Source organism: Podarcis cretensis (genome assembly GCF_951804945.1).
Source record: "Podarcis cretensis genome assembly, chromosome: 16".
Classification (NCBI taxonomy): domain Eukaryota; kingdom Metazoa; phylum Chordata; class Lepidosauria; order Squamata; family Lacertidae; genus Podarcis; species Podarcis cretensis.
This window is the reverse complement of record NC_137186.1, coordinates 34758200-34777512: the sequence shown is the minus strand read 5'-3', so window position 1 is coordinate 34777512 and position 19313 is coordinate 34758200. Positions and strand designations below refer to the sequence as shown.

At 46.6% G+C, this 19313-nt stretch overlaps 1 protein-coding gene across 1 annotated transcript in view; it reads right to left on the bottom strand.

The window, feature by feature from the left end:
- GALNT9 (polypeptide N-acetylgalactosaminyltransferase 9) overlaps positions 1-19313 on the bottom strand; it is a 198831-nt gene that overhangs the window by 134029 nt on the left and 45489 nt on the right. Inside the window, exon 2 of the mRNA XM_079956769.1 lies at positions 18928-19108. Within this exon, the coding sequence (XP_079812895.1) occupies positions 18928-19108 (181 nt within the window). The remainder of the gene's footprint in view (positions 1-18927; positions 19109-19313) is intronic.

The following is a 19313-nucleotide window of genomic DNA, read 5'->3' as shown; positions in this document are numbered from 1 at the left end:
TCCAGGATCAAATCAGAAACCAGGACAGCTTCTGTAAATCCAGGACTGTCCCTGGAAAAAGGGACACTTGGAGGGTCTGACTGTAGCCTTCCAGATGTTGTTGAGAATCCAACTTCCAGCAGCCTCAACCAATGCTCAGAGATGGTGGGAGTTGTACTCCAACTGCATATGGAGGTCCAAGGGCTAGCCACCCCTGCATTCATCATTTCAACACCACTCTGACACCTCCCTGGCTATTTGCACTTCCTGATCTGTCAGCCCCATGGCTTAAGCTATCTACCGATGACTTCCCCTGAGCTCTATCCAAAGCCTGGGAAACAAGGGAGTCTGGCTTCCCAGTGCATGAGATCAGTGTGCTCACTCAAAATATTTTACATGCGAAGGCAGCAATGTACAGATTTCCACCATCCTGTACTTAAAGGAATACCCAGCTGAGGATATGGTGAGGTTTCATGGAAGGGCAAGAACCTATAAAGTCTGCAGAACACAGACCACCAGAGAGATGTTTTGTAGTATGAAATAAAGGTGACTGAAAAACACCTCTTAGCTACCCTGAAAGTAAGGCACAACCAGTGCTCTTGTGTGTGTGGTGGTGGTGGTGGTATATTTTTGCTTCCCAGGGCAGTCATTTTGTGCTGGCGTCCGCGACAATTTTATCAAGACATGAATACTGGCACCTCATTTCTTTTGTTTACCAAAAAGAGCTGGGAACAACATGAGCCTTCACACCACTCATGAGAATGTCACCAAAATTTTGTCCGACTATCTTCTCATGGAAGTTCTTTTCTCACTAAGCAATGGAAAATGTAGGAAAATGTAGGAGACAGTTTGGATACAGTGCTGCTTTCAAGATGGAAAACCAAACCCATAACCTCAAGCAGTGTATCAAATGGGTCATCCTTACTTCCCCATCATGGCCTGACTGTTGCCATCTAAACTATGTATATGGATGTGTGGTACTATGCTAGATTCACAGGGACATTGTGTTATGTCTGTTCTTGATGCCATACCTGATTTTAGTCCTTTTAATGAGAATCTTCAGCAAGCAATCTTGCTGCGAGCCTCTAATGCCTACAAAGTGGGGTGCAAACCATCCTGTGATCATCAGGAGAAAGGCAGTACACTGGTACCTCGGGTTACAGATGCTTCAGGTTACAGACGCTTCAGGTTACAGACTCCGCTAACCCAGAAATAGTACCTCGGGTTAAGAACTTTGCTTCAGGATGAGAACAGAAATTGTGTGGCGACAGTGGGAGGCCCCATTAGCTAAAGTGGTACTTCAGGTTAAGAACAGTTTCAGGTTAAGAACGGACCTCCAGAACGTATTAAGTTCATAACCCGAGGTACCACTGTATAGAAATTTAATAAATAATAAGAAGACATAAATAAATATTAAGAGCCATTCCTCTAGACATGGTCACAGTATACATAGATGAGTGCCGCAACCCCGTAGTCGCCTTTGACTGGACTTAGCCATCTTTCTACACCCCCACACAGCCCAAGAGCTGAGATAAAGCCAGATAGACTCTGACAGCTCCTGATTATTTCACAAATGCATTGACTACTACAGAGTCCATTTGGTTGTTAACAATCTCCTCTGAACACTTATCTCTAGCGACAATGCCTAGGTTTGCAATTATCTGGTTCAGTCTACAAATTTGTCCAACTCATAATGCTTCTCTGCATTGCAGACTGAGAAGGGATGGGTGGCTCAGTCTATTTCCAGTCAGTGTCAATTTCACATGTGATCAGTCTTAAGCCGACTGCATCTTGCATTTTTCCCTCCTCCACCACCTCCTTTTAAAAAGAGATCGCATTCAAAATTGCATTTAAATTATACATGTTTTATATGCATTTTGTATGTATTGCACATGTATCACCCCCCAAAAAACATACATTTTTGTAGGCTTTCCAATGCATTTATCGGGCCAGATGGCCCAAACCAGATGCTTTATCGGGGTATGGAAGCATTTTATTGTCTGAGCCTCCTTCTCAATCAGTCTCCTTGATGGTTGTGAACCTTCTGAGAAGAGCCATTACCCAGTGCTACAGCATCCGATTTGTATGCAGAAGGTCCCAGGTCCATCCACAGCTGCTGCATTCTGGATTAGTTGCAGTTTCCAAGTCACCTTCAAAGGTAGCTCCATGCAGAGTGCATTGCAGTAGTCCAAGTGGGAGATAACCAGAGCATGTACCACTCTGGCAAGATGGTGTGCAGGCAGGTAGGTTCTCATCTGGTGTACCAGATGGTGCTGGTAGACAGTTGCCCTGGACACATACCAGCACTCCCTGAATTCAGGCAAGCACTCCCTGAATTTCCTCCTTTAATTGTTCCTTGTTTTAATTGGTATACTTGTTGTATTGCATATTTTAATTATGTATGGTTTTTCAGTGCTTTGATAGGATTGTTTTGTTATCTGTTTTAAACATGGATGGATTTTATAATTTTATAATTCAGCAGTTGAGGGAGTTGGATATGTTTAGCCTGGAAAATAGGAGACTGGGAGGAGATATCATAAGGTAAAGGTAAAGGTACCCTTGCCCGTACGGGCCAGTCTTGACAGACTCTGGGGTTGTGCGCCCATCTCACTTAAGAGGCCAGGGGCCAGCGCTGTCCGGAGACACTTCCGGGTCACGTGGCCAGCGTGACATCGCTGCTCTGGCCAGAGCCAGAGCCAGAGTCGCACATGGAAACGCCGTTTACCTTCCCGCTGGTAAGCGGTCCCTATTTATCTACTTGCACCCGGAGGTGCTTTCGAACTGCTAGGTTGGCAGGCGCTGGGACCGAGCAGCGGGAGCGCACCCCGCCGCAGGGATTCGAACCGCCGACCTTTCGATCGGCAAGCCCTAGGCGCTGAGGCTTTAACCCAGATATCATAGCCATCTTCAAACATCAAACAAATGGATTCAAATTACAAGAAAGGAGATTCTGGCTGAACATCGGGAAGAACTTTCTGACAGTAAAAGCTGTTCAACCATGGAATGGTCTCTCTCAGAAGGTTGTGGACTCTCCTTCCTTGGAGGTTTTTAAGCAGAGGCTGGATGGTCATCTGCCCTGGATGATTTAACTAAGATTCCTACATTGCTGGAAGTTGGACAAGATGACTCCCAGGTTTCCTTCCAACTCTACGATTCTATGATTTTATATCTGTAAGCCATTTAGAAGACATTTTGGCATGTAAGCTATATATAAACTAATAAATGATAGATGATATATATGCTGATCCATCCCTAATTGTAAATATACCCATCTTACTCTGAATCAAGCTGATAGAATTTCACCCACTGCATGATAAACAATTGACCAGTTAGGAGAGGGCGTCTTACATGTTCCTAATGGCAACAAAGAGTCCTACTTGATCTCAAGTAGCTCCTTCATTGTTATTTTTTTATATAGCCAATGACTCTTTTCAGTAGTTTGTGGGCCAGGATCTCTAAGGGCACGCTCGCTTGCTACCTTGGCATAAATTAAAGCTAATTGAAGCTGCAGGGTACAATAGCAAACGCCTTCATGCATGCAGGCATTTTTAAGACTAATATAAAGAGCCATTTCCCAGCTGATAATTATAGCAGGCACTTAAAATAACATTTGCATTTTAAATTTCATCTCTGTTACCTGAGAAAATTAAAAAGCCATTCTCTTGCCATTAGTGTTGTCCAGTAATGCCCTTCATAACAAGGCAGACCAAGAATAGATTATGATGATGTATGAACTTCATCCAGCTTTCCCAAAAAATAGAAGATGTTCTGAAATACAGTCTCCCTTCAGTCAATTACAGCAAGGCCTGAGGTGAATTCTGATGACAGAGAGCTACGTGGTAGTCAGAAGTTTGCAGCACACTGACTGTAGCATCTGGGGGGAGTCAGCTATCTGTAGACTCCAATTAGGTGGTTAAACCTGATGGCTACCTATGCCTCTGCAGGAGGAGCCAAAGTATGAATGGTTCAAAAGCTTATTGTGAATGTTTCATTTGTAAGTTAAATAAAACTCCCCTGAATAAGGGTTAAATATGACAAATATTTCATACCCATCTTTATTCGCTACTCTTTTAATAACTGCTTCTCCCTCCCTCCCTTGACGAGCTGAAGAATGCCATCAACTCAAGACAGGATGGAATCCCAACAGAAGTGCTGAAAGCTGGATTCAATTCCTCCCTCATGTCACACCTCCACAGCCTCCTCTTGCAGTGCTGGCAACAAGGATTCATGCCACAAGGCATGTGTAACACCAGCATTGTGATCGTCTACAAGAACAAAGGTGACAGTCATGACCAAGGGTAGACAACCTAAGGCCCAGGGACCGGATGCGGCCCAATCGCCTTCTCAGTCCGGCCTGTGGATGGTCCGGGAATCAGTGTGTTTTTACATGAGTAGAATGTGTCCTTTTATTTAAAATGCATCTCTGGGTTATTTGTGGGGCATAGGAATTTGTTCATCCCCCCCCCAAAAAAAAATAGTCCAGCCCACCACATGGTCTGAGGGATGGTGGACCGCCCCATGGCTGAAAAGGGTTGCTGTCCACTGGTCATGACTGGGACAACTACCATGGAATCTCCCTGCTGAGTACTGTGGGGAAAGTCTTTGCCTATGTAGTTCTCAACAGAATACAGTCACTCCTTGACAGGGTCTATCTCAACTCACAATGTGGCTTTAGAGCTCAGCCAACATGTTCTTCTCACTGTGTCAGCTGCAGGAGAAATGCCAAGAGCAGAGGTGCCCCTTGTACACTGACCTGACAAAGGCTTTTGACCTCATCAGTCAAAACGGACTCTTCACTCTGCTCAATATGATAGGATGCCCTCCTAAGCTCCACAAAATGATCACGTCCTTCAATGAAAACATGTATGGCACCATCAAGTGTGCCCATCCTTGTACACCTTCCTTATAAAGAGCAGCATGAAGCAGGGCTATGTTCTTATCCCTACTCTCTTTGGTATATGTTTTGCTCTTGTGCTCTCATATGCCTTCAGCTCAACTGAAGATGGTGTGTACACCCATTCAAGGAGTGACAGAGGTCTGTTCAACCTGGCATGTCTCCACACCAAGACCAAAGTTTGGTTGGAGATGTTGCTTGCAGATGACACAGCCTTGACAGCACACACCTACAGAGTCTAATAAACCATTTTACTCAAGCCTACATGGAGTTCGGCCTGATGAAGAACAACATCCTGGGTCAGGACGTTGTCAGCGTTCTACACATCTTCTCTTCTCCAGGCTAAACATACCCATGTCCCTCAACAGGCCTCATAAAACTTGGTTCCCAGACCCTTTATCTTATTGGTTGCCCTCCTCTGCACACATTCCAGTTTGTCTATATTGACAGTGTATCTCTGGGATTGAACACAGATCTCCTAACCCTACCTAGAGATGCCAGAGAGTGAATCTAGGGCCTTCTCCATGCAAAGCAGATGCTCTACCAGTGAATTCTGTCCCCTCCCCTCCTACATGCAGGGTCCTTAACAGATAGCGGTACTAGTTGTACAGTCATACCTTATGTTATGTTTGCTTCATGTTACATTTTTTCAGGTTGCGTGACCCGGAAGTACCAGAAAGGGTTACTTCCGGGTTTCGCTGCTCACACATGCGCAGTAGTGCTAAATCCTGCTCCGCGCATGCGCACAAGCACCAAATCATGCCACACACCTGCTCAGTTATGGCGCTTCAAGTTGTGGGCTTTTCATGTTGCGAATGGGCCTCCGGAACGGATCCCGTTTGCAACCAGAGGTACCACTGTACTGCTGCTTAGTCCTATTGCTTTAAGCTATAGGGTCCCAAAAAGGTCCATTCTATCATCTATGCTATTCAACACAGCATAGGTTCTCTACACGTTACCTGAACAATTAATGTTTGGTAATCACAAATTCACAGAAACAATAGGTCTTTTTATTGCTATTAAAGGTAAAGGTAAAGGTACCCCTGCCCGTACGGGCCAGTCTTGACAGACTCTGGGGTTGTGCGCCCATCTCACTTAAGAGGCCAGGGGCCAGCGCTGTCCGGAGACACTTCCGGGTCATGTGGCCAGCGTGACATCGCTGCTCTGGCGAGCCAGAGCCGCACATGGAAACGCCGTTTACCTTCCCGCTGGTAAGCGGTCCCTATTTATCTACTTGCACCCGGAGGTGCTTTCGAACTGCTAGGTTGGCAGGCGCTGGGACTGAGCAGCGGGAGCGCACCCCGCCGCAGGGATTCGAACCGCCGACCTTTCGATCGGTAAGTCCTAGGCGCTGAGGCTTTAACCCACAGCGCCACCTGCGTCCCCCTTTATTGCTATTAATAATGTCTAAATGGAGCCTTCAGTTCAGTGGTGGTTGCAAGAGAGGCCTGTTGTCTTTTGCCCTGCTTGTGAGCTTCCTGGAGGCATCCGACTGGTCACACTGGAAAGCAGGGTACTGGGCTACATAGCTAGATTGATCTGATCCAGCAAGGCATTTCTTATGTTACCCATGGAACCCCTTTTGTAGTAATAGCACTAGCAGCAGTAAAAGCAGCAGCAACAACTTATATCAAAACTGAAGGTGACATAAAATAACAACCAAAGAGAGAAAGGCAGCTAGCTGACTTGTGGCAGGTGGAACCAAATCCTGTGACGATTAAAGCAAACATTTTGAAGATGAGGATGGGCTAAGGAATTTAGCCTAATAGGGATGTACTTATCGAAAAATTACAGAGGGGATGGAAATGGAATTCATAGCCAGCCACATCCTATTACCTCAATCATCCTTTGATGTGGCACAGTGGAGCATAACAATAACATGACAGTTTCAAAATTTACAGGAGAGCCTTTTCTCTTTCTGGAACTGATAGGGGACAACAGTCAGAAATGTTCACGAAAGAACCACAATAAGCTGAGCTATAAAATACTACCATTTTGTGGTACCCAGGAAGCGGTCAATGGCTCAGAATCAAGATTGTATCTTCCATTTTTACTCCATCCTTCCTCCAGGGAGCTCAGGAGGACACCATACCCATTTCTATCCTCATAACACTTCTGTGAGTTTAGCCAGGCTAAGAGAATATGACTCATGCAAACTTCATAGCTGGTTTGGCCCTTAAAATGGGTCTTCCTAGTCCCTAGCCCAACACCCCCAACCAAGCTTCCCCAACCTGATGCTCTCCAGATGATTTGGGCTCCATGTCCCATCATCCCTAATCGGCATGGCCAAAAATCACATGTGATGGTTGCTCTACTCCAAAACATCTGGAGGACATCCAGTTGGGGAAAGAGGCCCTAAACCATGGGTTGCCACCCTGGCATCCTCCATGAAATGGTTTAGTCCCAGGAAGTCTTATCACCTGATTACTCCATGAGAAGAGAATGACTCTTTCGTCTCTTCTCATTGCTACCCTGCTACATTCCCAAGGAATTTATCATTGTTTATCCAAGATTTCATAGCCAATCATTCAAATCATTATGGGATTGCACCCTTCTGCCATTTCCTACCCCCTGGTCTTTCACTTAGTTTTTTTCTTTTTAAATTTACGCTTTCATATACAATTAACATCATCAACTTAACACTGATGAAGCAGTGGACTCTCAAAGAATTTGCACACTAGAATTTGCAAGCTATCTCTTGGCTGTGCAAATTTCCTGGGACAGCTGTCAGTTTAATATGGCCTTATACATTTGTTGATTTGGCTTTCCTTTTTAAAATAACATTTTATTGGCTGAAAGGCTTCTGCAGCATGAAAATCGACCACAGGTAGCCTCTTGCTTTCTGTTATGAAATGCATGTGATGCAACAGGTTCATCTCAAGTTGGAATGAATGCTTATGGCTCACAAGTCCTCTCCACACATTTCTGCTATGGCACTTGCAAGTTAAGTAAAACAAAACTAGTAGCCTGCTAAGGCTATGGAGTGTTGTGTGTGTGTGTGTGTGGAAAATTTTGTGCCCGTTACTAATCAAAGCTTGTTTTGAAAGAAAAACTGAAATAAATGCACCTTCTATTTTACTTGTTTTATTTCACTTATTTTTTAAAAGCACCTAAGGTAAAGGTAAAGGTAAAGGTACCCCTGCCCGTACGGGCCAGTCTTGACAGACTCTGGGGTTGTGCGCCCATCTCACTTAAGAGGCCAGGGGCCAGCGCTGTCCGGAGACACTTCCGGGTCACGTGGCCAACGTGACATCGCTGCTCTGGCGAGCCAGAGCCGCACACGGAAACGCCGTTTACCTTCCCGCTGGTAAGCGGTCCCTATTTATCTACTTGCACCCGGAGGTGCTTTCGAACTGCTAGGTTGGCAGGCGCTGGGACCGAGCAGCGGGAGCGCACCCCGCCGCAGGGATTCGAACCGCCGACCTTTCGATCGGCAAGTCCTAGGCGCTGAGGCTTTAACCCACAGTGCCAAAAGCACCTATATACTGCTTAATATTGCAAAAATCTCTAAGCTGTGCAACCAGTGCTTTTTTTCCTAAAAAAATGTTTAGGGGTACTCTCATTTTCCTACTCATATTGAAATACTGCCCCTAAATGAGGCCAAACTTAGATTGACAAAATGTTTAGAGGTATGAGTACCGCTGCGCCCCCCAGAACAAAAGCACTGGGTGCAACTGTCTAAAAACAAGTAATATGTCATGAAACAAAAATCCTAGAAATCTAGAAACCACTAACATGGCAATAAAAAAATGACACAAAAGTGTATAAGAAGGAACGAAACAGAAATTCAAACATGTAAAACAGGGTGCAGTCTTATGGGTCAAGGAAAGCCTGGACAGAAAGGAAAGTCTTCACAAGATGTCCGAAGCTGCTGATGGTTGCTCCTTCATCTACAGCAGAGGGCAAAGCATCTCACAGTACAGACATCAGCAGAAAATGCCTTTATCTGAGCCGCTGCCCTATGATACTCTGCAGGGTGCAGTGCCACAAGTAGAATTTCCCCAGATGATGCAAGTCTTGTTCTAGTCACTCCCTGCGTGCAGGGCAACTTTGCCTGGAGGTATAGAGGCTTGGAGGGTGGGAGAGAGGAGGAGTTATCTTTCACCACCATCTTTTTGTGAGATACCATCTCCTGAAATATCAGGAGGGGCTAAGGCCTTTAAAGGTCTCATCTGTTAAGGTTGCTGCTTCCAGCCTCAGCGTCTCCTTATAGGGCTTTTAAAAATTATTATTAACTACATTTCTGAGTGACTATCCACCATCCTGGCTGGGCACCCAGGGCAGGTGAAACATGTTGATAATTTCCATGTGAAAATGCAACAATGGACATATATCCAGACCATTCAGTGGAAAAGCAACTGCTTTGCATGCAGAAGTTCCTAGGTTCAGCCCTTGACATCTCCAGGTAGGACCGGGAGAGACCTTTGTCTGAAATCCTGGAGAGCTGCTTCCAGTTGACATGGACAGTGCTAAGCTAGCTGGAACAACAATCTTACTCAATATGAGGCAACTTCCTATATTCTTTATTTTATATGTCTCTCTCTGTGTGTGTCTCTGAGTGTATTAGTATATGCAAGTTCTATCCACATTTGTTGTCTTCTCCTTTTTGGCACGCGGGTGGTGCTGTAGGTTAAACCACAGAGCCTAGGACTTGCCATCAGAAGGTTGGCGGTTCGAATCCCTGCAACAGGGTGAGCTCCCGTTGCTCGGTCCCTGCTCCTGCCAACCTAGCAGTTTGAAAGCACATCAAAGTGCAAGTAGATAAATAGGTACTGCTCTGGCGGGAAGGTAAATGGTGTTTCCATGCACTGCTCTGGTTCTCCAGAAGCGGCTTAGTTATGCTGGCCACATGACCCGGAAGCTGTACACTGGCACCCTCGGCCAATAAAGCGAGAGGAGCACCGCAACCCCAGAGTCGGCCACGACTGGACCTAATGGTCAGGGGTCCCTTTACCTTTACCTTTTTGGCAATGAGGAAGTGGGTCACCCTATTTGGGGGGGGGAGCCCTGGTATTTGGTCACCTGGGGCTATTGCTCAGCCCAAGACATTTTGCAGCTTGAGGCAAAGGACAAAATCTCACCCATTCCACATAGACTGGACTGGCTGCTGAATACTACTTCAGTACTAGTGCTGGGACACTGTACTGCCCCTGAGGGAGACCAGCAGACTAGTTATAAAGGTGGAATAGGTGGTGCACGAGACACAGCCCTCTTCTCCAACAGAAGGGTATGGTCAAGGAGCTAAAACCTGAGGCAGTTGCCTCACTCTACCTGATGGTAGGGCTGGCCCTGCCTGGGTTTGCACTGGGAGTCCAAGCAAGCAAGTCCAGACTCCCCCATTTCAGCTGCCATGCTTTCTTGAGCAGGGGCAGGAGAAATGGTAGCATATTTTTAGAGAGAACGGCATGATGAACTATTTCAGTGCTCCTTGGCTTTCCCCAGCAGCTTGAACCTGACATATCCTTAAACCTTAAGCCGACAGCAACCAGCATTTGCTCAAACAATTCATAGATGTGACGGAACTGTTTCAACGAGGCAGCAAGGTGCAGGGCTCTGGAGCATTTGAATGTAGCAGAGGCTTACAGATATAGAGATAAGGTCACTAATTTTTACAGTTCTATTTAATTTCAGTTTGCTCATTCTGTTATCCCAAGGGCTGCGGTTAATAATCAGGATCTACGCCACATACGTTTGTGGTATAATTAAACTTGCTGCTTAATTAGAAAACTAGGCTAGGGCTAAACAAAGGGGAATCAATAATGTATCTAATGGGGAAAGAGAGCAAGAGAGAGAGAAACTGTTGGGGTGGCATCAAAATTAGCTCAGAGCTAATGGTACATATCTAGAAGGACTTCTGAATTAATCATGGGACATTGAGAAGCAAAGCTCCACCTGTGTCAAGGCCAGCTTTTGCATCTTGTAAGCTAACTACTGGGTTACAGTGACCCACCTCTGATGGATGCAGCTGCTGAGGAAACTGGTTAGAACCAGTTAGAAGGGAAGGACTCCTCAAGAATTAGGCAGGTGTCATTGTGTTGCCTCCTCACAACCAGTGGCGGCCGGTGCTCATTAGGACTGGTAGGGCAGAAAGCAGGGAAGCCACGGAAAGGTGGAGCTGGAACCAATGACAGGAAGAGCCAGCTAATTCCAGATCTCCCCACTCCACCCTATTTCCTGACGGATTAGACAAGGGCAACACCTCAGTGCCATCTGTGCTATACATTTAAAGCAGTGTCCTAATATTTGAAACAGTCATGGCTTCCCCACAAGAATCCTGGGAGCTATGGTTTATTAAGGGTGCTGAGTGTTTGTTAGGAGACACACACACACACACACACACAGACACACCATTCCCCTCACAGAACCACAGTTCCCAACCTCTAGGAACCCTAGGAAATGTAGCTCTATGAAGGGAATAGGGATTTCCTAAGAACTCTCAGCAACCTTAGCAAACTACAAGCCCCAAGCTTCTTTGGGGAAAGCCATGGCTGTTCAAAGTGTTATGACCCTGCCTTAAATGTATAAAGGTAAAGGAACCCCTGACCATTCTCCTGCCAACCTAGCAGTTCGAAAGCAGGTCAAAGTGCAAGTAGATAAATAGGTACCACTCTGGTGGGAAGGTAAACGGCATTTCCGTGCGCTGCTCTGGTTTGCCAGAAGCTGCATAGTCATGCTGGCCACATGACCCGGAAGCTGTACGCTGGCTTCCTTCTGCCAATAAAGCGAGATGAGCGCCGCAACCCCAGAGTCAGTCACGACTGGACCTAATGGTCAGGGGTCCCTTTGCCTTTACCTTACCCCAGTGGCGTAGCGTGGGTTGTCAGCACCCGGGGCAAGGCAAGTAATTATGCACCCTCTAACCCGTGGATTTTAGCACTCGAGGTAGGGGCAGAGAGCTGCGAGTGCGAGTGCGCCCCCCAGATGTTGCACCCAGTGTGGCCGGCCCCCCTGCACCCCCACACTACGCCACTGCCTTACCCCTGACCATTAGGTCCAGTCGTGAACAACTCTGGGGTTGCGGCGCTCATTTCACTCTATAGGCCAAGGGAGCCGGCGTTTGTCCACAGACAGTTTTCGGGTCATGTGGCCAGCATGACTAAGCCGCTTCTGGCAAACCAGAGCAGTGCACAGAAACTCTGTTTACCTTCCCGCTGGAGCAGTTTACCTATTTATCTACTTGCACTTTGATGTGCTTTCGAACTGCTAGGTTGGCAGGAGCAGGGAGCAACGGGAGCTTACCCCGTTGCGGGGATTCGAACCGCCGACCTTCTGATCGGCAAGCCCTAGGCTCTGTGGTTTAGACCACAGCGCCACCCGCTTCCCTTTTGCTTTAAATGTATAGTGCAGATGAAAGCTGACAGCCAGTGCCTGGGGTGGCTGCAAGTAAGCCCTGTGCCAGCTTCAGTTTTCTGTGGATTCCTAGGTAACGTGGGCCTCCTTTGTAAACAGGCTGCATTTGAAGAAGAGCCGTAGCTCAGTGGTAGAGCATTTGCCCTGCATGCAGGAAGTCTCAGGTTCAAATCCCCGGCATCTCCAGGTATGTCTGGGAATATCCCCTGCCCAGGACCTTGGAGAACTGATGCCTGCTAGTGTGGACAGTACTGACCTAGACATGCCAATGGCCACACTCAGAATAAGGCAGTTTCCTTTCTTCCTAAGGCACATATCCTTGCCACGCTCACCATTGCCCATTATGTGCTCTCTGGACTGGATCAGCCCAAGCAAATGGAAGCTGCTTCCTCGTCTCATTGCTGCTTGCCACTGCTTGCAAACTTGGAGTAGGCAGGTGAAGAAAGAGCTAAAGCAGGGTATTCTTTAGTGCAGTGGTGTCCAAACTTTTTTCAAAGAGGGCCAGATTTGATGAAGTGAAGAGCCATGGGGGCCGACCAAAGGGCATACCAAAGTTATTGACCTTTCTTTAGGATTGAAGTTGGCTACATTCCTTTCCAGATAGGGCCACATGCCAGTGGTGGGTGGAGCTAGAGACAAAAATGTGCAGGGCAACAGAGGCACTCTGCAGCAGGCTAATTTCTAAACCAACCACTCCTCTTTATCCTCAGTCCAGACAAGTAAGAGGAGTTATTGGAGTTCAATGGCACCTTCTAGCCAGACAAAAACACTATGGGGAGCAGGACTGCTGAGGGCTGTGGCCTGTGGGGGGTGAAATATTCTTTTGCTAAAGTTCCAACAGGCAGCCATTGGGCTGTATTCTGCCCCAGGGTCTCTGGTTAACAATAATAAGAATACAGTGGTACCTCAGGTTACATATGCTTCAGGTTACAGACGCTTCGGGTTACAGACTCCGCTAACCCAGAAATAGTACCTCGGGTTAAGAACTTTGCTTCAGGATGAGAACAGAAATCGTGCTCTGGCGGCGCAGCAGCAGCAGGAGGCCCCTTTAGCTAAATGTTCAGGTTAAGAACAGTTTCAGGTTAAGAACGGAACGAATTAAGTACTTAACCCGAGGTACCACTGAAATAATAATAATCCAAAATTGATGGGGATTGTAATTCAAATGGTGTGCATGTGTGCTGTGTCTTGTGATTATGTGGGGCAGGGCTTACCCCCCCTCCATATTTTATTCAATTTGGCACTCTTGGGCTGAAGCATGGGCCTTGGCAAATGCACAGCAATGTCAGCCCCTGAATTTAATCCTCCACTAGCCTTGACAGCAATGTTCACTAACCTGGAGTCCTCCAAATATTGTGGGCTCCAACTAGGGCTGCCATATTTCAAAAAGTGAAAATTCAGACGTATGGCAACCCAACAACAACTCCAATCAGCCCCAGCCAGCATCATGGTGTCATGCTAGGGCTGATGGAATTTGTAGCCTGCAACAGCCATGCTTGCTGGGCTGCCTTGCAATTTAAGCATGCTATCTGCTCAGGCAGCATCTTAAAAAGTAGAGACATCACCTTGCCAACAAAGGTCCGTATAGTTAAAGCTATGGTTTTCCCAGTAGTGATGTATGGAAGTGAGAGCTGGTCCATAAAGATCGCCGAAGAATTGATGCTTTTGAATTATGGTGCTGGAGGAGACTCTTGAGAGTCCCATGGACTGCAAGAAGATCAAACCTATGCATTCTGAAGGAGCATTCTGAAGGAGCCCTGAGTGCTCACTGGAAGGACAGAACTTGAAGCTGAGGCTCCAATACTTTGGCCACCTCATTAGAAGAGAAGACTCCCTGGAAAAGACCCTGATGTTGGAAAAGATGGAGGGCACAAGGAGAAGGGGACAACAGAGGACGAGATGGTTGGATGGTGTTCTCGAAGCTACAAACATGAGTTTGACCAAACTGTGGGAGGCAGTGGAAGACAGAAGTGCCTGGCGTGCTCTGGTCCATGGGGTCACGAAGGGGTCACAACAACAACCTGCTCAGATTTTGACATGCTGCCTTTTTCTTCCTGGCTACCTGCAGCTGGAGTGATCTCTCCAGAAAGACTTGTCGAGCATGCTTTATTTAAACTTTTTCTCTCCCCACTTAATAAGGCTCTTTATTTAAACTTTCAGCTGTGCTTCCAGCTCCCCAAAGGTTTTTTGGGGGGGAGGAATTATTATTAGAAATTAATTAAGTATTCTTTTCAGTCCTGCCTATGGAGAGCAGTTTAGCAGTGTCGCATTCCTTGGGCTGCATTAAGACGTTTACCAATTGTTATTATGATGACAGGGGAGGAAGGACATCTCCTTTGGAGGATATTGGAAGGATCTCCTTTGGAGGATGTTGAAAGCCACTTAATGAAGGAAGTCCTTAAATGGTGTCAGCGTTAAACACAGTTTGCCATACTGGTCAAAGAAGAGATGCATGAAAAATGTGGCACTTTGGTATAAGTTAGTTTATCAATGCATGTGCAAGGCAGTCATGGAGAAAATCCCATAAAAAATTAGTATAGTTAAAGGTAAAGGTACCCCTGCCCGTACGGGCCAGTCTTGACAGACTCTGGGGTTGTGCGCCCATCTCACTTAAGAGGCCAGGGGCCAGCGCTGTCCGGAGACACTTCCGGGTCACGTGGCCAGCGTGACATCGCTGCTCTGGCCAGAGCCAGAGTCGCACACGGAAACGCCGTTTACCTTCCCGCTGGTAAGCGGTCCCTATTTATCTACTTGCACCTGGAGGTGCTTTCGAACTGCTAGGTTGGCAGGCGCTGGGACCGAGCAGCGGGAGCGCACCCCGCCGCAGGGATTCGAACCGCCGACCTTTCAATCGGCAAGTCCTAGGCGCTGAGGCTTTAACCCACAGCGCCACCTGCGTCCCAAGCGCCACCTGCGTCCCATAGTTAAAGGGCCCTAAAGTCACATCCATGCTATACATTTAAGGCACCCTTATGTCCTTACCCCACATTTGCATACTGGACTGCTTTGATCTGCAGAACTGGCACTGCAGAGAGCCTTCTTGGCAGTGGCGCCCTCCCTGTGGAACGCCCTCCCATCAGACGTCAAGGAGATAAAGAACTACACAACTTTTAGAAGACATATGAAGGCAGCCCTGTATCTGGAAGTTTTTAATGTACAGTGGTACCTCGGGTTAAGAACTTAATTCATTCTGGAGGTCCATTCTTAACCTGAAACTGTTCTTAACCTGAATACCACTTTAGCTAATGGGGCCTCCTGCTGCCGCATGATTTCTGTTCTCATCCTGAAGCAAAGTTCTTAACCCAAGGTACAAGTCTGTAACCTGAAGTCTGTAACCTGTTGTACAGGTACCCCTGTACAACATTTTACTAGGGTTTTATATGTGCTGTAAGCTCCCAGAGTGGCTGGGGAAACCTAGTCAGATCTGTGGGGGTATTATATTATTACTATTATTATTATTATTATTATTATTATTGAATAGGACGTCCCTATTTTCATCAGATAAACGTTCTGGTATGCTGTTTTAACATCAGGCAGCAACTGCTAGAATTTTTTCTTTGTTTAGACCAGTGGTTCCCAATTAGCTAAGTACTGCAGAACCCCTGTTTTTCAAAAGCCAAGCTGTGGACCCCCTACTTTTGAAAAAATATATATGATATGTCTATGGTGATTTTTGTTATGTGAATAGTGCCGTGGACTCCCTGGGTGTGTTATGTGGACCCCCTGGGGTCCTTGGATCACCAATTGGGAACCATCGGTTTAGACAATTCTACCCAAACATGTAGACTGTTGAAGTATGTTCTAATTTGCTGGTTTTATTTTTTTATGTTTTAAATAGTTGTTTTTGACTGTTTCTACTGATAATATTAAGGGATGCGGGTGGCGCTGTGGGTTAAACCACAGAGCCTAGGACTCGCCGATCAGAAGGTCGGTGGTTCGAATCACCGCAACAGGGTGAGCTCCTGTTGCTCGGTCCCTGCTCCTGCCAACCTAGCAGTTTGAAAGCACATCAAAGTGCAAGTAGATAAATAGGAACCACTCTGGCGGGAAGGTAAACAGTGTTTCTGTGCACTGCTCTGGTTTGCCAGAAGTGGCTTAGTCATGCTGGCTGCATGACCTGGAAGCTGTACGCTGTCTCCCTTGGCCAATAAAGCGAGATGAGCACCGCAATCCCAGAGTTGGTCACAATGCCCCTTCCGATCTTCAGGAGGAGGGGGGGTTGTGGGATCACGACCCCGCCCACACTCGCTCTCGCGAGGCTGGCGTCAGCCTCGCGGGAGACAGGGATTCACCCAATTAGCATACCCTGTGGCGCCAGCCAATCGGCTGGCGGCAGGGGCGGGCCTCCGTAGGGCCACTTAAGGTCAGGGCGGCCCCTGGCTCGCCCCCTTTCTTCCCTGGAGATGACGCGGTTTCCCACCCACCCGCCCTTTAGGTTTTGCCACTGACCTTGCTATGGGCTTCGGCTGGTCGCCGCAAGGGGCCTGGTAGGAGTTTTTCCATTTGGCTAATTGGCTGGTTTTGTGAGCCACTTGGTTTTTTCGCCTACCTCGTAGCAAATCGTCACAACTCCCTCGGTTTTGGCGGTAGGCATTGGCCGGGGTATTATCATGCAGATGAGGTTGGGGGGGAGGAACGCCATCACCTCCCCAATGCTTGAAGGGTAGTTCGTTAAAGGACTCCGAGGGGCGACGCCTCGTCCGAAACCTACGGAGGCTAGGGCCTAAAGCGCGCCCCCGAGCGGTAACCCCTCGGGGAGCGCCTAGGGATATGCATCTCGGGTGGCTCCCCCTGTTGGTGTTTAACCCTTCCCGGTCAGACCGGATAGTCGGTTAGGGCCAATGCCTAAAGCCAATACCCTTCTTTCCTGTAATCAATAAAGTTGTGGCCATTTTCGCCCATTAACCTAAAACTCTGTATCCGTTGTCTTCATTTATTCCACCTGTGGGGGGGAGGGAATAGCCACACAACTGGACCTAATGGTCTCATTACCTTTACCTTTACTGATAATATTATTGTTTTATTCTCTTGGGGGTGTTTTTTTAAACAATCAAGCAGAATATATATTTTTTGAAATAAATCATTAAGATAAAAGTCACTTTAACAGTTATGGCTTACCCCCAAAGAATTCTGGGAAATATAGTTGATTGAGGATGCTGAGCTTTGTTAGGAGACCCTATTCCCTCGAGAGAGCTACAATTCCCAGAGCAGATTAATGACCAATCCCTCTTCCCAGGGAACTTTAGGAATTGTAGCTCTCGGAGAATGAATAAGGATCTCTTAACAATGCTCAGCATTCTTACCAAAATACAGCTCCCAGGATTTCTTTTGTGGGAAGCCATGATTCCGAAAGTAGTATTGGAGTGCTTTCAATGCATAATGTGGATGTAGCCTTACTTTAAAGCAAAAAGCCAAAGTTGGCTTGAATAAAGATCCTGGCTATATAATTCTTTCGTTATATTTCTTTTCTCAGAAGTACAATTAAAGATGAGTCATTTGATCCTCCCAACCTCCAGCCCACATATGTCTCAGGGTTAGATACAAATGTTTTTTAAAAGGAATCTGAACCAATTGAAACTGACAAGGCTTTCCTGCTACCTTGTCAGTTTCAGTGGAGAAGCAGACCATCATCCCAAGCCAGCCAGCTGCCCAGCATCACCCTTCCCTCAGCCAATCAGACGAGATAAAAGAGCTTCTCATTTCCAAAAGGCCATGTGTGCATATATGCCACCAAGGTGTACAGCAGAACCGAGAGATTCTCATTCCTTCATTTCCTTCTGTTCCAGCAGTTTTTTAGAAGTTTTTTTTTTAAAAAAATCAACATTTTTGATAAAGGCTGCTATTCAGCCAGGTTTTCCTGGACACCATTTTCTATGGACGAATCCTGGATATGTCCAGGAAATTCTGGATGTATGACAGCCCTAACTGAGGGGACAGGAGAATTACGCTCTCCAAGCCTACATTCAGGTTAGCTTCCCACAACCCCCACCTGGTCTTGGCAGACAGGAGAGAAGAGCAAAAGAACAAAAGAAGAGCCCTACTGGATCAGAGCTAATGCCTATCTAGTTCAGCATTCTGTTTCCCACTGCAGCCAACCAGATCCTTTGAGGAACCCTATAGGCAGGACATGGGTGCAATAGCCCCTTCCTGCTGTTATTTCCTAGCATCTGGTAGTAGGAGACATGCTGCCTTTCATATTAGTTATCATTTGAGAAGACTGAATTTCCAAATGGTGACACACACAGGTAAGTTACCAGTAGACATCTGGTTCAGGTTTCCATTGTCCTATAACCTGACCTTTCTAGTTGCTTAGCTAGTTGGACATCATCTGCTAGCTTCAAGGATGGCCAAATTAGAGCCACCCAGATATTGTTGGACTACAACTCCCATCATCTCTGATCATTGGCCATGCTGGTTGGGGCTGATGGGAGCTGGAGTCTAATAATATGAGGAGGGCATCATCTAGGCCAGTGTTTCCCAACCTTTGGTCTACAGCTCTTTTTGGACTACAACTCCCATCATCCCTAGCGATCAAGATCAGTGGTCAGGGGTGATGGGAATTGTAGTCTGAAAACAGCTAGAGACCAAAGGTTGGGAAACATTGATCTAGGCTACTTTTACACTAACACTTAGACAAACCTTTAGGAGCTTTCCAATGTGAGTAAAGAAAACAGAATCATGTCCACTAATAAAAGTGTACTTACTTTTTTGGTCTGTAGTCAGGAATAGACCTGTCCAGTGAAATCCGATCACTTAGCTGGGCATTATAACCATATTCTTCATACTTTGTTTCAGATTCATGACTATCGTCTCTCAGGGTAGCAGCCATCCCCCCTTGGCCCAAGCCTCCAGGGCCTTCAACTAATCCCATTGGCTTGGCTAGACCTGCAGATAAGATATAGGCAATCATTAGATGCATCTTAGTTAACACAGATCCCAGTAGTTCCTAAACATCTTGGCAGATTTTTCGTTTTAATCTTCTGAATGAAGATTTAACTCTTTTCTCACTTTTATACCTGGGGGAAAGGGTTATTCCCCACCCCTCTTTGAACATCTTTTCAGTCAGCCTATGCCATAAAACACTCAAAAT